The sequence below is a fragment of the Phaenicophaeus curvirostris genome, chromosome 8 (assembly GCF_032191515.1).
Source record: "Phaenicophaeus curvirostris isolate KB17595 chromosome 8, BPBGC_Pcur_1.0, whole genome shotgun sequence".
NCBI classification, from domain to species: domain Eukaryota; kingdom Metazoa; phylum Chordata; class Aves; order Cuculiformes; family Cuculidae; genus Phaenicophaeus; species Phaenicophaeus curvirostris.
In genome coordinates this window covers 23,760,173-23,779,240 of record NC_091399.1, presented here as the reverse complement: position 1 = coordinate 23,779,240, position 19,068 = coordinate 23,760,173, and the positions used below count along the sequence as shown (strand labels likewise).

Genomic DNA, 19,068 nt, shown 5'->3' with positions numbered 1-19,068 from the left:
TTAAGTCAAGACACTTTTATTTTTCTTGCTTGGCGTATAAAACTGATCCTTGTATGAAACAGAAGTATTGGAACTAGCATACAGTTCATTTGGAGAGGTAGGTGGTAAGAAGTTTGAAAGGAGTAGCAGTTTTACAGTTGTTAGATTTGGCACGTTAGAGCTAAGCTTTTGTACAGACTTTAAACCAGGCCACTCCTTGAGGCACTTTGCCCACACACACATCTGCGGCTAGGAGGAGAAGCTAAAAGATCTGGAAAAACAAGAACAAAACGTAGTTAGAAAAGTATCATCAATGCTAAATGAAGCAACTCTATGTCTAAGGTACCTCCAGAGTTGGCTGGGGATGGCTATTTAGGAAAAAACCATGCTCTCTTTTTCAGGAGCTGTTTTATAGAACTGGTATAAAATAAACTTTAAACCCATCCCAAAGTGTAGAAGAAGATAATTAAAGCTGTTAGAAAAGAACTAAAGTGGCAGGACAGAGAAGGTTGCAGCCAGTTGCCTGTAGAAAGGCCAGGTGCCTCCTGTGGCTTTGAGAAGCAGGGGAAGTCTGTGTAACTAATGTCACATTTCCTCTTCACCCCGCTGAGGTGGTGCTGGCTCTGCAAGCAGCAGCTCCATTGGCTCATCGTGAAAACACCAGAATTGCAACTAAGAAATCGCCTATTTTTGAGGAAGGGATTCAGTGAGAGGAAGGAATTTTCCATGTTGCTAGTGTAAATAAAACTGCTGCTCTAACGACTTTTGCCTGTAGTAGCAGAAGCAAGTGCTCTGTTCCAAACTCGAAGAGGGAAGAGAAGGGCTGTAATTGAGAAAGAAAACATAAAGCCTTTTATGTTCTGTGTATGCACACGTGTGCAAGACAGAGAAAACATTATTTCTGGACATCCACACCCCAGAACTACTAGACTTGGCAAAAGTCTTTGGGGAACTGCATGTGTTGCTGATTAAAGTACAGTTTATTTGGTTTTTTATAGGTTATGAGTCTATAATGCTTACAGGTCATCTGATTTCTTGAATTAGTGCTTAAAGCTGAAGCTACAGGAGTGTGAACACAAGTCAGTGTCCAAGAATATCGTCTTTCAAATGAAAATAAGTGATAAAATTCACAATAGAAATCACTTCAGAAGCACATTTCAGTTACACTGCTGTAACTGACTGCTCAAAACAACAGGGAAAGTGCTTTTGTTTTCAGTTGTTAGTCAAGCATCAACAGCTCCACTGTTACTACTCTGGTCTTTACTAGCATAAACCACCTTGTTTATACACAGACTTTTTGGAAACTGTGGATCTAAACCTCACCTTTCTGAACGGGTTAGTCTAAAATCTAAGTAAGTTACTCTAAAATAAGCAGAATTTTCAAAGAATCCCAGATTAGTTGTCGTCATTGTGACAGCAGTAGTGCTAATGAACCTATAAAAATATCTTGGAATGAAAATCCAAATGAGTATTCAATTGTTTGTAGTTATTTAAGTGGAGTATGGGCCTTGATACAATGCCTGGACCATTTTTCTTTGATTTAGAGGGCATTTCCTATTGGGGACAGCGCTTTCTTGGAGACCACCACTGACCTATCTCTAGAAGTACTCATTACAAGTTTAAGAAGTAAAGTCTGCTTTATCTGCCACTATCAGGATTCACCGCGTATGCTGTCTGGCAACCAATCCTGTGTGAGAAACAGGAAATAATATCCTCACGCAGAAGGAAGATACAGTAGAATTACTGTACAACCCCGTTAGCCCAAATAGCAGCTTGGTAGTAGCTGGCTCCACTACTGCTTTGCGTGCAGAACAGAAACTGGTGGAAGCTCTGCAGCAGCTAAATGCTACTCATTGTACTCGGGAATAACAGCTGTCCAGTACGGAGCTGCCAGCAGAACAGGGGAGGAGGGGCCCAAAGCAGGGATCCAGACCAGCACCAGCTCTGGAAGTCAGATGTCCTTTCTGAATACTTTTAACGCAGACCATCTCATTTAAAGCCAGCTATTTTTAACAACAGAACAGTATGAAACATAATAAACCAACTCACCGTTGAAAGATACCGAAGTAGTTCACATCATTACAAAAATGAACAGACTTTCTGGGGTCTGAAGGGGTTTGTACTTGACGACACTCCTGTCAGTAAGGGATCATGTTGCGCGTTCTGCAGGCAGAACTGCTTCAGGTCCGCTGCAGCCTGAGAAACCTGCACGTGATAAAAGCTAGCGTGAGAATTCACCGAGCACTCTCAACTGAGCAGGTAACTAAATTAAGAAGTATAAACACTGCTACATGGTTTTGCAATACAGCTTACGTAGGTTTTACACAACAATTTCACTGTAAGTTTTCCATTTCTTAAAGACGAGTAGTTGTGCAATATTAGAATTAATTCAAAAGTTTCATGTTAAACTTCTAAGCCTGACAGGTGAAAGATGAGCAACACCTTGGAGATGGCTTTGTTGAATAGATGAAGATCCTTGTTTCTAGCACTGTTAAATAGATGAAGACCTTTGTTGTAGCATAAATCGTTAAAAGATGCAGTGTGTAGTTTAAAATGCTCTGCTTGACTGCACTGGCATTCCTTCTTCCCTCGGGAAGCCATCCTCGTGATGGGACAGTGTATGGCGGTCTGGTAGGCTGCACCTACCTAAACACAGAACTCTGAAAAAATGCCCTGCTTTTCTGTAACTCTGAAGGAATATAAAAAAAAAAATCACAGAAAGGTTTGGGTTGGGAGGGACCATAAAGGTCGTCCAGTTCCAACCCCTGTGCAGCGAGCAGGAACATCTTCAACTCGGTCAGGTTGCTAAACAATGGCAGTTTCAGGAAGTAGCATCCTCACTGGCATCCTGTATTTGCAGTTTTAATCTCCCTGAGCCCACAGGGATCAGGGTCTCACCCCAAAAGCACCAGCTCAGTGCACTTAGGCTGTCCTGCAGCCCATGCTCCATTTTAGTGCCAGGGCTGGGCCAGCCATGGCACCCGTGGCAAACCCTGTCTCCATCCACCCTTGTCACCGCAGTCTGATAGGAGAAGCCTTTTCTCAGAGTAAGGAAAGCAGAGAGCAGGGTGTGTCGCCTCACTTCACCCTGAGCTTCACCCGGAGCGGCTGCAGGAAGCAAGTGGGCACGGGGAGTGGCAGGAGAGGATGCAGCTGCACAGAAGCCCTGCGACTGAATCACAGAGCGGTTTGGGTTGGAAGGGACCTTAAAGCCATGGGCAAGGACACCTCCCACTGGATCAGGGGCTCCAAGCCCCATCCAACCTGGCCTTGAACCCCTCCAGGGATGGGGCAGCCACCACTGCTCTGGGCAGCCTGGGCCAGGGCCTCCCCACCCTCACAGGAAAACATTTCTTCCTCAGATATCATCTCAGACTCCCCTCTTTCAGCTGAAAATCATTCCCCTCGTCCCGTCCCTGCCCTCCCTGAGCAAAAGCCCCTCCCCAGCTTTCCTGGAGCCCCTTTCACAGGAAGGACAAGGAGCGAGGCCAGAGGAGGCCATGGAGATGATCCGAGGGCTGGAGCACCTCCTGGGTGAGGACAGGCTGAGAGTCGGGGTTGTTCAGCCTGGAGAAGGCTCCGGGGAGACCCTGGAGCAGCTTCAAGTGCTGAAAGGGGCTCCAGGAAAGCTGGGGAGGGGTCTTGATTAGGAAGAGCAGGGATGGGATGAGGTGCGGGGTGGCTTTAAATTGTAAGGGGGAGGATTTAGATGAGATATTAAGAAGGAATATTTTCCTGTGAGGGTGGGGAGAAGTTGCCCAGGGAAGTTGTGGCTGCCCCATCCCTGGAGGGGTTCAAGGCCAGGTTGGATGGGGCTGGGAGCCCCTGATCCAGTGGGAGGTGTCCCTGCCCAGGGCAGGGGTGGGACTGGGTGGGCTGTGAGGTCCCTTCCCCCTCCGCCCCCCTCAACCCGTTCCACGATCTCATTTTGCAGCCGCAGCACAGGGCAGACCCCCCTCCCTCGCCCCTCGCCGTCCCGGTGAGATGGAGCCCCCCCCGCTCCCCTCCCCGTCCCGGTGCCGCCGTCACCTTCACGCGGGTGACCGCGGCCTCCAGGCGCAGCTGCTGCACCACCTTCTTCATGGCGGCCACGCTGGACGAGCCCGACATGGCGGCGCGGGGCGCGGGCGGGGCGGGCACCGGGGGCGGCTCCGGCACTGGCCCCGGCGCGGAGTCACCGGGTTGGGAAACACCCACAGGATCATCGAGTCCAACCGTTTCTACCAACCACTAAGCTGCGTTCCTGAGCGCCTCGTCCACCCGGCTTTTAAACCCCTCCGGGGCTGGGGACTCAACCCCCTCCCTGGGCAGCCTCTGCCAGTGCCCGGTGACCCTTTCTGTGAAAAATTTCGCCCTGATGTTCAGCCTAAACTTCCCCTGGCGGAGCTTGAGGCCATACCCTCTTGTCCTGTCCCCTGTGCCTTGGGAGAAGAGCCCAGCTCCCTCCTCTCCACAACCTCCTCTCAGGGAGTTGGAGAGAGCAATGAGGTCTCCCCTCAGCCTCCCCTTCTCTTATGAGGAGGCCTTATGAGGGGCGGCTGAGAGAGCTGGGGGTGTTCAGCCTGGAGAAGAGGAGGCTGAGGGGAGACCTCATTGCTCTCTCCAACTCCCTGAGAGGAGGTTGTGGAGAGGAGGGAGCTGGGCTCTTCTCCCAAGTGACAGGGGACAGGACGAGAGGGAATGGCCTCAAGCTGCACCCGGGGAGGTTTAGGCTGGACATTAGGAAAAAATTCTTCACAGAAAGGGTCATTGGGCCCTGGCAGAGGCTGCCCAGGGAGGGGGTTGAGTCACCTTCCCTGGAGGGGTTTAAGGGACGGGTGGACGAGGTGCTAAGGGATATGGTTTAGTGATTGATAGGAATGGTTGGACTCAATGATCCGGTGGGTCTCTTCCAACCTGGTTATTCTATGATTCTATGATTCTCCAGGCTAAACACCCCCAGCTCTCTCAGCCGTTCCTCATAAGGCCTGTTCTCCAGCCCCCTCACCAGCTTCGTTGCTCTTCTCTGGACTCGCTCCAGAGCCTCAACATCCTTCTTGTGGTGAGGGGCCCAGAACTGACCCCAGGATTCGAGGGGGCTGGCCAAACATTCATCCTCACAGCTTCTTTTGTTGCTCCAAACCAGAGGAAATAACTCTGTGTGTCTGTTGTGTGGCAGTTCTAGTCTTCAGCAGAGCCTGGAGGGGTAGCTTCGATTCGTTTCACAGGATGGGAGATGTGTCGCTGCCTGCTGCTCTCTACTGTGAGTTTATTTCACTAAGGCTCAAATCTGAGGCATCAAATTAAGATTCTCATTGATTTCAGTGGGTTTCTATCAGTCTGATTATTTGCTAATTGGTAATGAGGTATTTGCTAATTAATTATTCTGTGGGTGCCCTGCTATGCTGCAGTGCATTAGCATTAGCCCCTGGCCAGTGCATCACTGTCTTTAACAACAAAGCAATATTTTTAAAACCTTTTCTTATTACAGTTCAGGAGAGAAAACAGCAGCCTCGCTGGTACTGATGCTGTTGTGACATTGGTGATAGCACTGTCCAGCCGGCTTGACAATCCTGGTGCTGTCTGATTCAGCTTAACAAAGGATTCCTAGGTCTAAGTACAGGCCGCTTCAATTAATGAATGAAATTAGAGGAAGATTTTGCATGTATAATTGTCTATGGCCTGAGTTCTTGTTCCCATGACCTTGACTTCTCAGCCTCTGTGATCTTTTATTTATTCCTGAAGCCATACTTGTGTTACTTCTAGATGAAGTGGCTGCAATCAATTCTCATTTGCATTACTTTTAAAGGAACAACCTTGAAGCAAGTGGCTTGGAAGTGACTCACCTTCTGCCCAGCCAGTAGCAGCCGGTAAGGAATACGTTATTATATGTTCCTAGCAGCTGCGTGCATGTAATTTTCAGATAAATTTCTGTATATCTACATAATTCTCTGCCTGATATGCTGTAGTTTCTTGATGTTTTCCCTGTTCTTCATAAATGCGTTAGGTTTAGATTTCTTGCTGGTTTGGATGGGTGTTATCAGTGAAGGATGTGCAGTGTTAGAATTGCTTCTGAAAGATCTTGCGTGTATTTGGTTTCAGAAGACCATTCAAGAGTCAGAGAGAGCAGCTGGAAGAAATAATAATGAAAGATAATAGAATCATAGAATGGTTTGGATTAGAAGGGACCTTTACAAGTCATCCAGTTGCAACCCCTCTGCAGGAGCAGGGACATCTTCAACTCTATCACGTTGCTCGGAGCCCCATCCAAGCTGGCTTTAAATGTTTCCAGGAATGGTGCATCCACCACCTTTCAGGGCAACCTGGGCCAGTGTTTCACCACCCTCAGTGTAAAAATTTCTTCCTAACATCCAGTCTAAACCTCTCCTATTTTAGTTTAAAGCTGTTACACCTTGTCCTATTGCTGCAGGTCCTGCCAAAAATAGGACCTGCAGCAATCCCTCCATCTTTCTTGTCAGTCCCCTTTAGGTATTGCAAGGCCACAATAAGGTCTCCTTGGACTTTTCTTTTCTCCAAGCTGAACAACCCCAACTCTCTCAGGCTCTTTTCATAGGGGAGGTGTTCCAGTGGTTGATCACTTTTGTGGCCTTCCCTGGGCTCAGTCCAACAGCTCCACTTCTTTCCTGTGCTGAGAGCCCGAAAGCTGGACACGGGGCTCCAGGTGGGGTCTCACCATAGCAGAGCAGAGGGGCAGAATCCCCTCCCTGGCCCTGCTGGCCACGCTGCTTTGGATGGAGAGGTATTTGGATTGTAGATCATCTCTGTTCTCATGTAAGACCTTGGAAGGATGTGTATTGAATTATTAATCCATCTTTCACATATTTCCTTATGCATATGAAATAAATGACATTGAGGCTAATCACCGCTTTAAGTGCGGGTAAAAAGTGACTGGGGAAGAAATAAACATGATCTAAATGTACAGGGACAGAGCTTATAGATGTGTCCACTCTGCAGACTTTGCTTTCCTCTGCTGCATGCCAGTGCTCCAAGGCAGGTTTATTATCTTGAGGAGGGTGTTTGAAGTAATGCAAGGGAAGCGTTGTAGCCCACTCGAGTACTGTGTTTATGAGATGAAGCGGGGAGTGTTTTTACATACCTAGGGTGTGAAATGGCCTGTTTGAAAGGGCAAACAAATCCTGGCAGGTGAATGTTGAAGACCTGTCCGAGTTGAAGGGATGGCATATTCTGGTTTATCCTGTTTACTGTGAATGGCACGTGCTGTCTGTGTGTTGTTGAGAAGTGATAGCTGCCTGGGCCAAAATCAAACACTTAATCAGCATGGGTGACAGTATTAGGCCTGACTTTGTTCACTGTTTCACTTTATGTGGCAGTACAGGAACGATTAGAATTGGTTATGTTGTGCGCTTTAGTGTTCCTCTTGCACACTTGGTTTTATTCTGCGGAGATGCTTTTTATTCTGTAGCGTTTTTTGTACAGAGATCATTAATATTTGCATGGTTTCCAGTAGAACATTAATTGTTGCAATTCAGATTTGCGTCAGCTTTCTCAAGCTGTGGTGGAAAAGTTCAGAGTGTTTGGTTTTATTTAAAATACATTTGCATGGATGCATGCACACACCCAACTGGAAATTTGTGTTGGGAGACAACAAAATCAAAGGAATGCACCTGCTACTTAAAGTGGGCAGCAATGAAGTCGCCTCTAGCCCTTAGTGCTCAAAGGGACATGTTCTACAGTCCTGGATCGGCCCCACGAAACGTTGTCATCTCTATGGAAATGTGTGACTGTAGGGGGGTCAGAACTAGATGATCTTTAAGGTATCTTCCAATCTAAAGCTAGTCTATGGTTCTATGATTATTTGCAAGCTGGAAATTTGGTGCTCTTCTTTATTTCATTTGTAGTTGAGTTACTACTAAAATTGCCCACGTGGAAGAGTAGAATAAATAGTAAGTAATATGCAAAAATTAGTTGGAAAAATCTGAAGAGAAACGTAAAGAACTTGACACAATCTGAATCTGAAAATGTGCGGATGTCTTCAAAGAACTGAGATGTTTTTAACTGTGTAATAATAAGATGGTATATTTTCTTCCACACTTCTGAGATAAATGGAGATTTTTTCCAGCTTCATTTAGAATATCAGGAATTATTAATAAAGTGTTTTACTTTAATAGAGAATTAAAGATACTAGTAGATAAAAGTGAAGGTTTTTAGCAACAGATTAAAGATATAATTTTAATTTGGGCTATTTACTGTTGTTTGTTGTTTAACTTTATAGCAAAGTGTAAAGGAAAATAAACCAACTAACTGGTTTATTTGTTGTTTAGGGTCATGGTAACCTCATTGAATTAGATCTCCATGATCAAATATTTGTTGAATTGTTTTTTTACCCCTTACTCTTCTGTTTCACAACAGTAACAATGTAAGCAGTACTAAGAGCTGTACCCTCTTACAAGTGTCTTTAAATGAAAATTAAACGTAAATGAAAACTGTGTTTGTTTGCTCTTCTTTTTCACTGTAATAGTAACATCAAAATTAGAACATACTGGTTTTGAAGAAGCGCTTTTGAAAGACAAGATTGAATTTGAGTAGGATTTTACAGTTTATGTGAAAAAAAAGGGCGACCACCCACATCTACTGCTGAAGTACAAGCTGTATAACACAGAGTTTATCTGCACTAAATATCACGAGTGTAGCAATCTCATCACTGAATGTGCTGTGACAACAGTGATGCTAAGCCCAGGAGAGGAAAAAAAAATGAAGTACACCTTTTTGTGTAGCCATAAAAGATAATTGCAAACCAGTGTGCTGTTAGTCAGGAGAACTGATCTGTATCTAAACTTCCGAAAGGAAGAGAGTGGAAGAACCTCTGCACCCAGCTGAAGGCAGCTGCCCTCTCCGAGAGCAGACTGCTCACAGACCAGAGACAGCCCAGCACACACTGAGGCCTGGAAGGAAGCAGGAAAGTTGGATTTGGATCTGTTGGAGTGAGTCCAAAGGAGGCCACGAAGATGATCTGAGGGCTGGAGCACCTCTGCTATGAGGACAGGCTGAGAGAGTTGGGGTTGCTCAGCCTGGAGAAGAGAGACCTTTCCAGAGGGACCTCAGAGCAGCTTCCAGGACTGAAAGCGGCTCCAGGAAAGCTGGGAAATGGCTCTTGATCAGGGTATGCAGGGATAGAATGAGGGGGGATGATTTTAAGCTGAAAGAGGGGAGATCCGAGATGACATTTGAGGAAGAAATATTTTCCTGTGAGGTTTGGGAGGCCCTGGCCCAGGTTGCCCAGAGCAGTGGTGGCTGCTCCATCCCTAGAGGTGTTCAGGGTTGTATGGGTCTGTGAGCAACCTCATCCAGTGGGAGGTGTCCCTGCCCGTGGCAGGGGGTTGGAACTGGGTGGGCTTTGAGGTCCCTTTCAACCCAAACCATTCCATGATTCTATGGTTTTGTCATTATAGGTGTGCCTAGCTGTAGGCACTGTATCACCATATTATTATGAACAATATCTCAGGTAATCTCTCCTTATTTCAGCTTTAGCTGGCTTTGTTCCCTCTTTTATTAGGAAAGCCACATGGGCATGAAACTTCTTCCCTTGTTAGTGGAAGAGGAGAACTTTGTCTTGGATAATCACTAATGAATATCCTTGTCCAGCTCACAGCATTGCATACTCTGTTTTTCTTGAAGTTCAAGCTCATGCATGTGTTTAGATAATGATTCTCTGAAAGAGTAATCAGAAACCTCTTCCTGATAGTAATCTTCTCCTAGCTCTCTTGTTTCCCTTCTTGCAGTACCAGATGTTATTAACTTAAACAGAACAATAACAGGCTAGGAATTAATGTCAGCTAAAAAGCTGACAAGGCTGTATTTATTACTGGACGTGAAACAATCATGGGAAATCAAGAACACAATAAGAAAATTATGCAACTCTCCAAATGTCTTGAGTCAAACCACCCATTATCCAAGTTATTGTCTTAAGGATAGGATTTAACAAAGATTTTGGTGCTAAAACATTAAATTAATTATTAAAACTCCAACCACTTTTGCTCAATTCACGCTTGAGTCGTACATTTGTATTTCAGAATTGTGTCTTATATAAAACACAAGAGCAGGCAATCAGCTATTGGAAAATCTGAATCAACTCAGGATTCTTGACTGCTACAGGAAAGAGATTATTAGAAAGTCATCTGCCCTGCAGTTAGGATTTTGTTGGTCAGTTCATCTGCTCCAGAAGATACTTCAGTTTTACAAATGTCTCTCTTGGAGTATTTTAGCACATGCATATAAACAGTAATACAAATTCTTAAGTCTCTAGATGTGAAATAAATGTATCGGTTTCTCCTCAGGCTTACAGACCAGAGTTCTGGTGAAGAGCCCTCTGATTTTCCAAGGGACTTGTTTCTTTATGTGAGAGCAGGAGGTTTACCTTCTGCTTTCCATCACCTGTTGTGCTAAGCAGTCAGGCACTTGTATGAAGTCTTCTTGCTATTCTGTGGGTTTTCCTCAGTAACTATTCAGAAAGGTAAAAATACCAAAACAAGCAACCCCAACACACAACTGACTACATATATCTAATTAAATAAATTGTTTAATTAACAGAGGCACTTAAACAGGGCACGGTTGCACTTTAATCCGATTGTGAAACAGCTCTGAGAAGCAGCACTGTGGGCTGTAAGTTGTAGAACAAGTAAAGCATAAACAGACAACATTGTTTACCAACCCAAGCAAAGACAGTGTTTTAGTTAACAAAAAAGCATCCTGTAAACACCAGTCACTCTTTCCATCACTTCAGATATTTTAAAAGTGTATGCAATTATATAAAGTTCCACAATTTCTTTGAGCAAATTGTTTTATGAAAATATCAAAGAAAATTAAACCTCGTATTATCTCAAAGGCAGCGCCACATAAAAACAAACAACAGGCTGCTGAATGAACCTTGAAGTGTGTGGAAAAATACCTGTGCAGTTCCTTGAATAAAATTCTGAATTCTAGTTTTCAGGAATTAAAGTTTGAAATGGAAGAAAACATCATCCGAGTCCTCTCCATGTTAACGTTGCCTATTCAAGGTAAGGTCCAGGATTTGGAGCTTTTGAAACTAAGGAGTTTACAGGATAAATAACCATGGTGAAACTGGACTTTATTGAATATTCCTTTCTAACAACAAGTCTGATAAAAATCTTAATGGCAACTATTTCATGTTACGTAATTTCTTCGCTGTATTAAATCTTTTAATCTCTACAAGAGTAACCAAGTACAAGTTTCACCAAGCTGTGTTTAAGCACCAGGCCATCTCCCCAGTATACTGGGTTTAATCTGATTCAAGAGTGACTTGGCTAAAATATTGGTTGAGGTGGGAAGTCAGAGAGCTGAGACTGCACCACGCTACCCGGGGATGAACACTTGCTGCACCAGGCAGCCTCAGCAAAGGATCATTATGAGACTGCACCTGCAGACCCACCTCTTGGTCTTACTTGTTACCAGATACACACTGGGTTGAAGATTTAACTTATGGTAGATGACAAAAATGAGAAAGATAAGCAGTCTTTTAAAAAAGTGCTGCTAAAGCAACACTGGAATTTTCTGAAGAATGAAATTATGGCTTTGTGTGCAAAGTAAAAAGATGAATTTGGCGACTTTGCGAACTTTTTGTAATCATGGTGTAAAGTCAAAATCTACGATTGTATAAGCCATAGTAAAAAGTTCCCAATTTTCATCATTCTATTACAAATCAAGCCATAGTAAATCATCATTCTATTATAAATCAAGGGTTGAAGTGGTTCTTATGGTGTCAGGGCTTGCCACATGGCTTCAGTTTGTTGTTCTGCTACAGGTTCCCTGGAATAGTTCAGACAATCCCCGTTCCACATGCCAATGCCCCTCAAACCTAGCCTCTTCACATACTCTGCTTTTAGAGAGATGCTGCGAGGGTCATCAAACCATACCTGGTGCAAGCGACCTTGGGAATCCTAGGAAAACATTGAACACTAGGGTCAGTGTCTATATAAACACAACACATTAAAGTTCATTGAGTTTTGACTACGTTTTCTGTTGAATACAGTTGGAAGTACAATTAAAAACTTCTAGAATCTAAGTTATAAAACAGTGACACATTTTAACTGAAGTTAGATTAAAAGACTTAGCTAATTTCTATTTTAAAATCTCAGATTAACTATCCAAATCATTCCATGATTCTGTTATTCTATGAAACTTAAAATTATATCTAAAGAAACAAGATGAAGTGCATGCACACGCTGTAGTGATCATGTAAGCAACATTCATGGACTTTTTCACTTTGTCTATGTAGAAATGAAGTGCAGAAGAGAACATGCACAGAAGTCGGTGGGTTAGAAAAACTTGAGTGCATCCCAGAATCCCTTTTAGCATAAATCAGTCATCAGCTCATACAAGTAACTGTAACATTGAAGGAGGGAGCTATGGGGTTTCTCTGTGCCAAAACATTCTTTTTGACATGATACAATTTCTCATGAAACTGTAAAGCAATGAAGATCTTTATTACTCCTGTCATCTTCTGCACCCCCTTTTCAGACTGGAAATTCAAGATCTGGAGATCCAGCCATTCAGAAAAAAAAAAAAAAAGTAGAAAATACCAATGGTAGAATTTAGCACCAAAAACTTTAAGAACTATGGTTCATGAATGTGGTGTCTTATAAAGAGACTCTTACCTCGTATTCATAAAACGGAGCCTCCTGTACTTCATCCCAGAGCAACCCTGTAAGAGAACTGTTCACCTGCTTCATGATTTCTTTGTAGGGAACCTGACGCCCTGCAGCGTCACTGCAGGGAGCCCCATGGAAAGGTACTTTGCGAACGGAACAAATATGATCCTGAAAAATAAAGCAAAAGGCCCAAGTTTTGTGTTACATTGATTTATTGAACTGAAAAATAGCAGCACAGCCAAGAACAAAGCCACAAAAGGCACTGGGCTCAAAAATCAAAAATCTTCAATATCTGTGCCAGACTACTTGTAGACAGAAGTGAATTAAAACAATTAAATTGTGTTTACTCTGTAGTAAAACAAGGTTGCATGGACATCATTCAACTGTATGGACATCACTCAACTTGTACAGGTCTCTTATCTTTTCCACTTCTGATTCACTCTTACATTTTTCATGTTTTCATGTTGTTTCATGGTCTTTTTTACAACATTTGTTTGAGATAGTAGAATCACAGAATTGTTTGAGTTGGAAGAGACCTTAAAGATCATCTAATTCCTGAGCCCTGCCATGGACAGGGACACCTCCCACTGCATCAGGCTGCTCAAGGCCCCATCCAACCTGGCCTTGAACACCTCCAGGGATGGGGTAGCCAGAACTTCCCTCTGCAACATGTTCCAGTGCCTCACCACCCTCATCTATAGTTCCTTAGTCAAACATGGTACTTGAGTACCTTGAGGTTTTGGGTTGTCCAGGGAGAGATAAAATGCCTTGCACTGTAACTCACAGCTCATCAGTTATCAGCCATGTCTTTAAGCCCAAGGTACAGTTGGGCTTGGTGATCTCAAAGGTCTTTCCCAACCTAGTGATTCTATGTTCTTATCCATCAGACCACACAGTATTTCCTAATCCAAAAACAGGATCACCAAAACCTAGCTAGCTCTTCCCAAAGAAAAAAAAATAACAGTATGCTTGGAAATGACCAATCTTCATCTTACCTCAGAAAGGGTCTCGCAGACATAGTCATAGCCATACCAGGGGACGCCCATCACAAGCTTCTTTGGATCAATGCCCATAGCAATGTACTCTTCATAACCTAGTTTTGAGGCACATAAAAATTAAGATGCATTACTGCATTTTCCCATGCTTTTTATTCTTAGCTCTAGAGCCAGAGCCAATGCACTGCATGATACCCAGAGGCTAAGATGCAAGGTCTTCTTCACCTCCCACCCATCCTACACTTGCCCCACTCAGATCCTAGGAACCGCTCCAGTTGCTCACACTGAAAACCAGCTGCCCATAGCAGCAGTTCACAAGGACAAGGCAAACATTTCAGGTTCTTTGCAAGCCCAGGCAGACACCACTGCTTTGGCTGCTGTGTGTCAGTCTAAAAGTGTTCTTCACAATCGTGAAGACAATTCCCTTCCAATTAGCAACGCAAAACTGCTAAAGGTCTATCCATAGTGTCAGAAGAATCTGAGATACTCATTAGGACAACACATAGTTGAGCACACTCAAAAGCCTTAATACAACCAAAAAAATTGTCTTAAGAAACAGCAACCTTGTCTACTTATTCCCGTGAGCAAATGGAAATGTTCTGCCTCCTGGGGAGGCATTTTGTCCTCACCAGCTAAAGTCTTCAGGTAAGGAGCATTGGCTTTTGCAATACAGTCAGTCCACATCTGGCTCTGTTCGTCATACGACATCACAAATAAGAAATCACAGACCTCTGCAAGCCCAGTGTAGTTGTAGCACCTGTTATCTATGCAGGCAGGAGACCAAGCCACATCAAATGTTACCTGAAGGAAAAATGCACAAGTATCGTGTACAGCACTTGGGCACTCTGGTTTTGTCTTTTAACAACAGCTGCAACTTCTGAAGACAGTATTTCCCAGATGTTGCAGTGTTAGATTGGAGCGTTTAACACACAGTGATGGTAGTGAACTACAGGAGAACTGCTCAACTGATAAACACTAGATTATGAACAGTGAGTGCCCTATTAGTGAATTCAAAACACTGAAGAAATTAAAACACATGAAAACCATCTGGTGAAAAACACGAAGTGTGTTGCAAATCATAGAATGGTTTGGGTTGGAAGGGACAATAAAGTCCATCCAGTTCCATCCCCCGTGCCATGGGCAGGGACACCTCCCACTGGATCAGGGGCTCCAAGCCCCATCCAGCCTGGCCTTGAACCCCTCCAGGGATGGGGCAGCCACCTCTGCTCTGGGCAACCTGGGCCAGGGCCTCCCCACCCTCAGCATGAAGAATTTCTTCCTAATGTCTTATCTAAATTTTACCCCTTCCAATTGAAAATGAAATCCCCCTTGTCCTATCACTCACATGTTTAAAACTTTAGTGACAGGTTACCAAAATGTTGCGAAGTTTTTGCACCAGCAGGTTGCATTTGCCCTACCTTCATAGGTTAATTAGCCATACTAATAATTGTCAGCTCACATACCGCATTAACACTGCATGTACAACTCTCAGTGAAACTCTTCTTGTATTTAAACTCATACGGCTCAAAAAGAGCGATTCTTATGGCTGCGTATCATAATTAACATTCATAATTAGCCATTCATGAGACTATCATGCTTTAGATCTGTATAATTTCATTCATATCCATTTGCTAAACATAATTCTCATTACTCCTTGCATTTATAAATTTAAATGTAATAGTTGGATAAAGACCATTATGATTACCTGTGATCCTGGAATTTCTCTGTGAAAAGCCTCTGTAGTTTCTTGAACGAGATCTGTTAATGCGTAATACTCAGGGGAGTTTTCATTAACTGCTTGCTCTATATCTATGTTAATTCCATCCATATGTTGCCTTTTTGCAAGGTCCACCTGCTGGGAGATCCACGCTGCTCTTTTAGCAGGATCAACAACTTCCGTGAGAGGCACATCACCTAGACAAGAGCCCTTCAAGAGTTAACACATATCTGCACCACAGTAAGAGCAAAGAGAAAAGGTTTGTCTTTATTAAACCAGCCAACACAACCACAAAATAACAGCTCCCCCCCTGGAGCTCACTGGTAAAATACAAAGGGGTTAACTTTTTTCACCAACCGTAATTTTGAGAACCTACACCAGATGAGCTTAACAAGCTTCTCTGAAACAGTAGTCTATGAAATTAAGTTCCTTTTGGGTTTCTTTCCTATCATTTTAATCTCCTTGCTTCTGTTCAATAGTTTTTTAGCCCCTGTAAACTTACTTTCTTGAAGTCAATTTATTTCCAGTGTTTCCAGGATTGTGTCTTACTGTTTTGATAAACATGCTTTTACATTTAACCTTTGTTGCTTTCCATGTTCTGGTCTTGGATTATGTTTTTGCCTCAGCAGAGCCAAAACCTGATTAGAGTGTGCCTTTCTAATCAGCATTTGTACTTACACATACTTGGGAATGTATTTTAAAACTCAACCACTTCCTAATAGAGAGGGATCAATTTAAGTGAAACATACAAAAAATACTTGCAGTCCTTTCCCTTACTCTGTCTTCTGGGTACTGTGTATAACATACAATCATCAAATCATGGAATCATTTGGGTTGGAAGGGACCTTAAAGCCCATCCAGTTCCAAAATGCTGCCAGGGCACTAGAAACATGGGCAGGGACACCTCCCACTGGATCAGGGGCTCCAAGCCCCATCCAACCTGGCCTTGAACCCCTCCAGGGATGGGGTGGCCACCACTGGCAACCTGGGCCAGGCTCTCATCACCCTCACAGGAAAACATTTCTTCCTAAGATCTCCTCTCAACCTCCGCTCTTCCAGCTTCAAACCATTCCCCCTTGTCCTATCCCAGCACTCCCTAATCAACAGCTCCTCCCCTGGCTTCCTAGAGCCCCTTTCAGTAACTGATCCTCTTACTGATTTTTAACACTGTGCGTACAAGAAGTGTGAAATGCTGTGCATTATGTCCTTATCCCTGTATCACATCAAATTCCACATTTCCACAAGGTCACTGACCTTTCAGCACTACCCTGGCGCCTTTGGAGTGCGCGTGGCACATGAGCTCGGGATTGTACTTCCCAAAAATTGCCACAGTTGTAATCTTTGACCAGTCGTAGTATTTCCAGCCGTCCGTCCCCACATCGAACACAAAGACCTGGAGAAGGGATGAAGAGCACCTTCGTTAGCTCCAAACACTTCTCAGGAGGAAGAGTGCTTATCCGCACGACCTGTGGGAAGCAGAGAACCCTGCTGCTCCTTCCTGGGGGTGGGAAGGATTGTGGGGTACAGAGGCTTCACTGCAGCCTCCCCGGGGATCTCCACAGCGCTGACACCCATTGACCATCACATGCACCTATTATTAATCTGTTGGACCATAAAGCGAGGAAGGCAGCAGAGCAGGGTGTGCTGACTGAGCGCTCCCCTTGGCTGGGCTGGGGGTCCCAGAGCCGCTGTGCTGTGCTTGAATGGGGGATCCGGAGCTGCTAGGCTGGAATGAGAGGCTCGAACCATCAGGCTGGGCTGGAATAGGGGTTATAGAATAGAATCATAGAATAGTTAGGGTTGGAAGGGACCTCAAAGATCATCTAGTTCCAATCCCCCTGCCTTGGGCAAGGACATCCCACTAGATCAGGTTACCCAAGCCCCATCCAACCTGGCCTTGAGCCCCTCCAGGGGTGGGGTATCCACACCTGTTCCAGTGTCTCACCACTCTCATGGTGAAGAAATTCTTCCTAACATCTAATCTAAATCTGCCCTTCTCCAGCTTATATCCGTTCCCCCTTGTCCTACCACAAGCTTTTATGAATAGCCCCTCTCCAGCTTTCATGGAACCACTGGGCTAAGGGAGCTGGAGCAGCTGGGCTGAGCTGGAATAGAAGTCCCAGAGCTGCTGGGCTGGGCTGGAATAGAGGTCCCAGAGCCACTGGGCTGGAGTGGGCTTGAATCGGGGTCCCGCGGATGCTGGACTGGAGCCACTGGGCTGGGATGGAATGGGGGTCCCAGAGCTGCTGGGCTGGAACGGGGGTCCTGCAGCCGCTGTACTGGGGTGGAATGGGGGTCCCAGAGCTGCTGGGCTGGAACGGGGGTCCTGCAGCCGCTGTACTGGGGTGGAATGGGGACCCCCGAGCCACTGGGCTAGAGTGGGCTGGAATGGGGCTGGGGGAGATGGAGCTGCTGGGCTGGGCTGAGTTGGAATGGGGATCCCAGAGCCACGGGGCTGGAGTGGGCTGGAATGGGGGTCCCGCAGATGCTGGACTGGGGCCACTGGGCTGGGGGAGCTGGAGCTGCTGGGCTGGGTTGGAATGAGGGTCCCAGAGCTGCTGGGCTGGGCTGGGGGCAGTCTAGAGCCACTGGGCTGGGTTGGAATGGGGGTCCCAGAGGTGCCGGGCTGGGTCCCGGGGCTGTGGGGGGGTCCCGGGGCTGTGTGCGGGGGTCCCGGGGCTGTGTGGGGGTGCCGGGGCCGTGCTGTCACCTGGTGCTCGTGGTGGTGGGCGCGGTGCTGGGGCCGGCAGAGCCGCGGGTCCTGGCAGGGGCAGTCGGCGCTGCAGCCGCCCAGCAGCGGCAGGAGGGCGAGCAGCAGCAGCCACGGGGCCATGGCGAGCGGCGACTGCCCGGGGGGCGAGCGGTCAGCGCTACTTGGCGAGCGGTCAGGGCCACGTGGCGAGAGCTCCCGCCCCGGGGGTGGGGACACGGCTGGAGGGACCCGCAGCCGCGCGATGGTTGAGGCCTTCCAAGATGGAGGGTTCCCTCAGCTCACCCTGGGCAGCCTCTGCCAGGCCTTCACCAGGCTCTCAGCACAGACAGTGAGCCTAAACCCGACCTAAACCGCCCCCAGGGCACTTTGAGGCCGTTTCCTCCCGTCCCAGCGCCCACCTCCCCACAATCTCCTCTCAGGAGCTGCAGAGAGCCATGAGGTCTCCCCTCAGCCTCTTCGTCCCCAGCCCAAGCAGCCCCAGCTCCCTCAGCCGCTCCCAGCGCCCCAGCTCTGTTCCCCTTCTCCGCACACGCTCCAGCCCCTCAATGTCCTTCTTCTAGCGAGGAGCCCAAAGCTGAAGCCTTTGCTGCTTGGTGCTTGTGAGGCTGCACCTCGAACCAAGGTTCGAGGTGCAGCCTCACAAGCACCAAGCAGCAAAGGGCAAACCCTTCCCTGCTGCTGCTTGTCACATCGTTCCGACACAAACCAAGATGCAATTGGCCTTCTTGGCCACCTCAAGCTCAGCTGCTGTCAACCAGCACCCCCAGGTCCTTTTCCACCACCCCAAGCCTAAAGCTGCATCGGGTTGTTGTCACCAACATGCAAACCCCAACGCTTGGCCTCGTTGAGTCTCATACAAATGACCTCGTCCCATGGATCCAGCCTGTCCCGATCCCTCTGCAGAGCATCCCTGCCCTCGCGCAGATCAGCTTGTTCAGAGAGAAGTTACCTTGACTGACCGCGTTGACAGAGCGACAGTTTATTAAAAGATCAAACCCAGCAAAGGGCGTCCAGAATTATTTTCAACATCTCAGAATA

At 46.0% G+C, this 19,068-nt stretch overlaps 2 protein-coding genes across 2 annotated transcripts; both read right to left on the bottom strand.

The window, feature by feature from the left end:
* On the bottom strand, positions 1–4,119 carry GNG5 (G protein subunit gamma 5). Its single transcript, XM_069862849.1, has 3 exons — positions 4,009–4,119; positions 2,029–2,184; positions 1–250 (listed from the first exon to the last, which is right to left on the bottom strand). Exons 1-2 carry the CDS (start codon positions 4,087–4,089, stop codon positions 2,059–2,061), a joined length of 207 nt encoding a protein of 68 aa, XP_069718950.1. The 5' UTR covers positions 4,090–4,119; the 3' UTR covers positions 1–250; positions 2,029–2,058.
* A 6,379-nt stretch (positions 4,120–10,498) lies between these two features.
* On the bottom strand, positions 10,499–19,059 carry CTBS (chitobiase). Its single transcript, XM_069863087.1, has 9 exons — positions 19,027–19,059; positions 18,028–18,282; positions 16,572–16,710; positions 15,306–15,514; positions 14,230–14,401; positions 13,601–13,698; positions 12,612–12,773; positions 11,686–11,894; positions 10,499–11,652 (listed from the first exon to the last, which is right to left on the bottom strand). The coding sequence occupies exons 1-8, from the start codon at positions 19,057–19,059 to the stop codon at positions 11,709–11,711; spliced, it is 1,254 nt and encodes a 417-aa protein (XP_069719188.1). The 3' UTR covers positions 10,499–11,652; positions 11,686–11,708.
* Between the last annotated feature and the right edge of the window lie 9 nt (positions 19,060–19,068).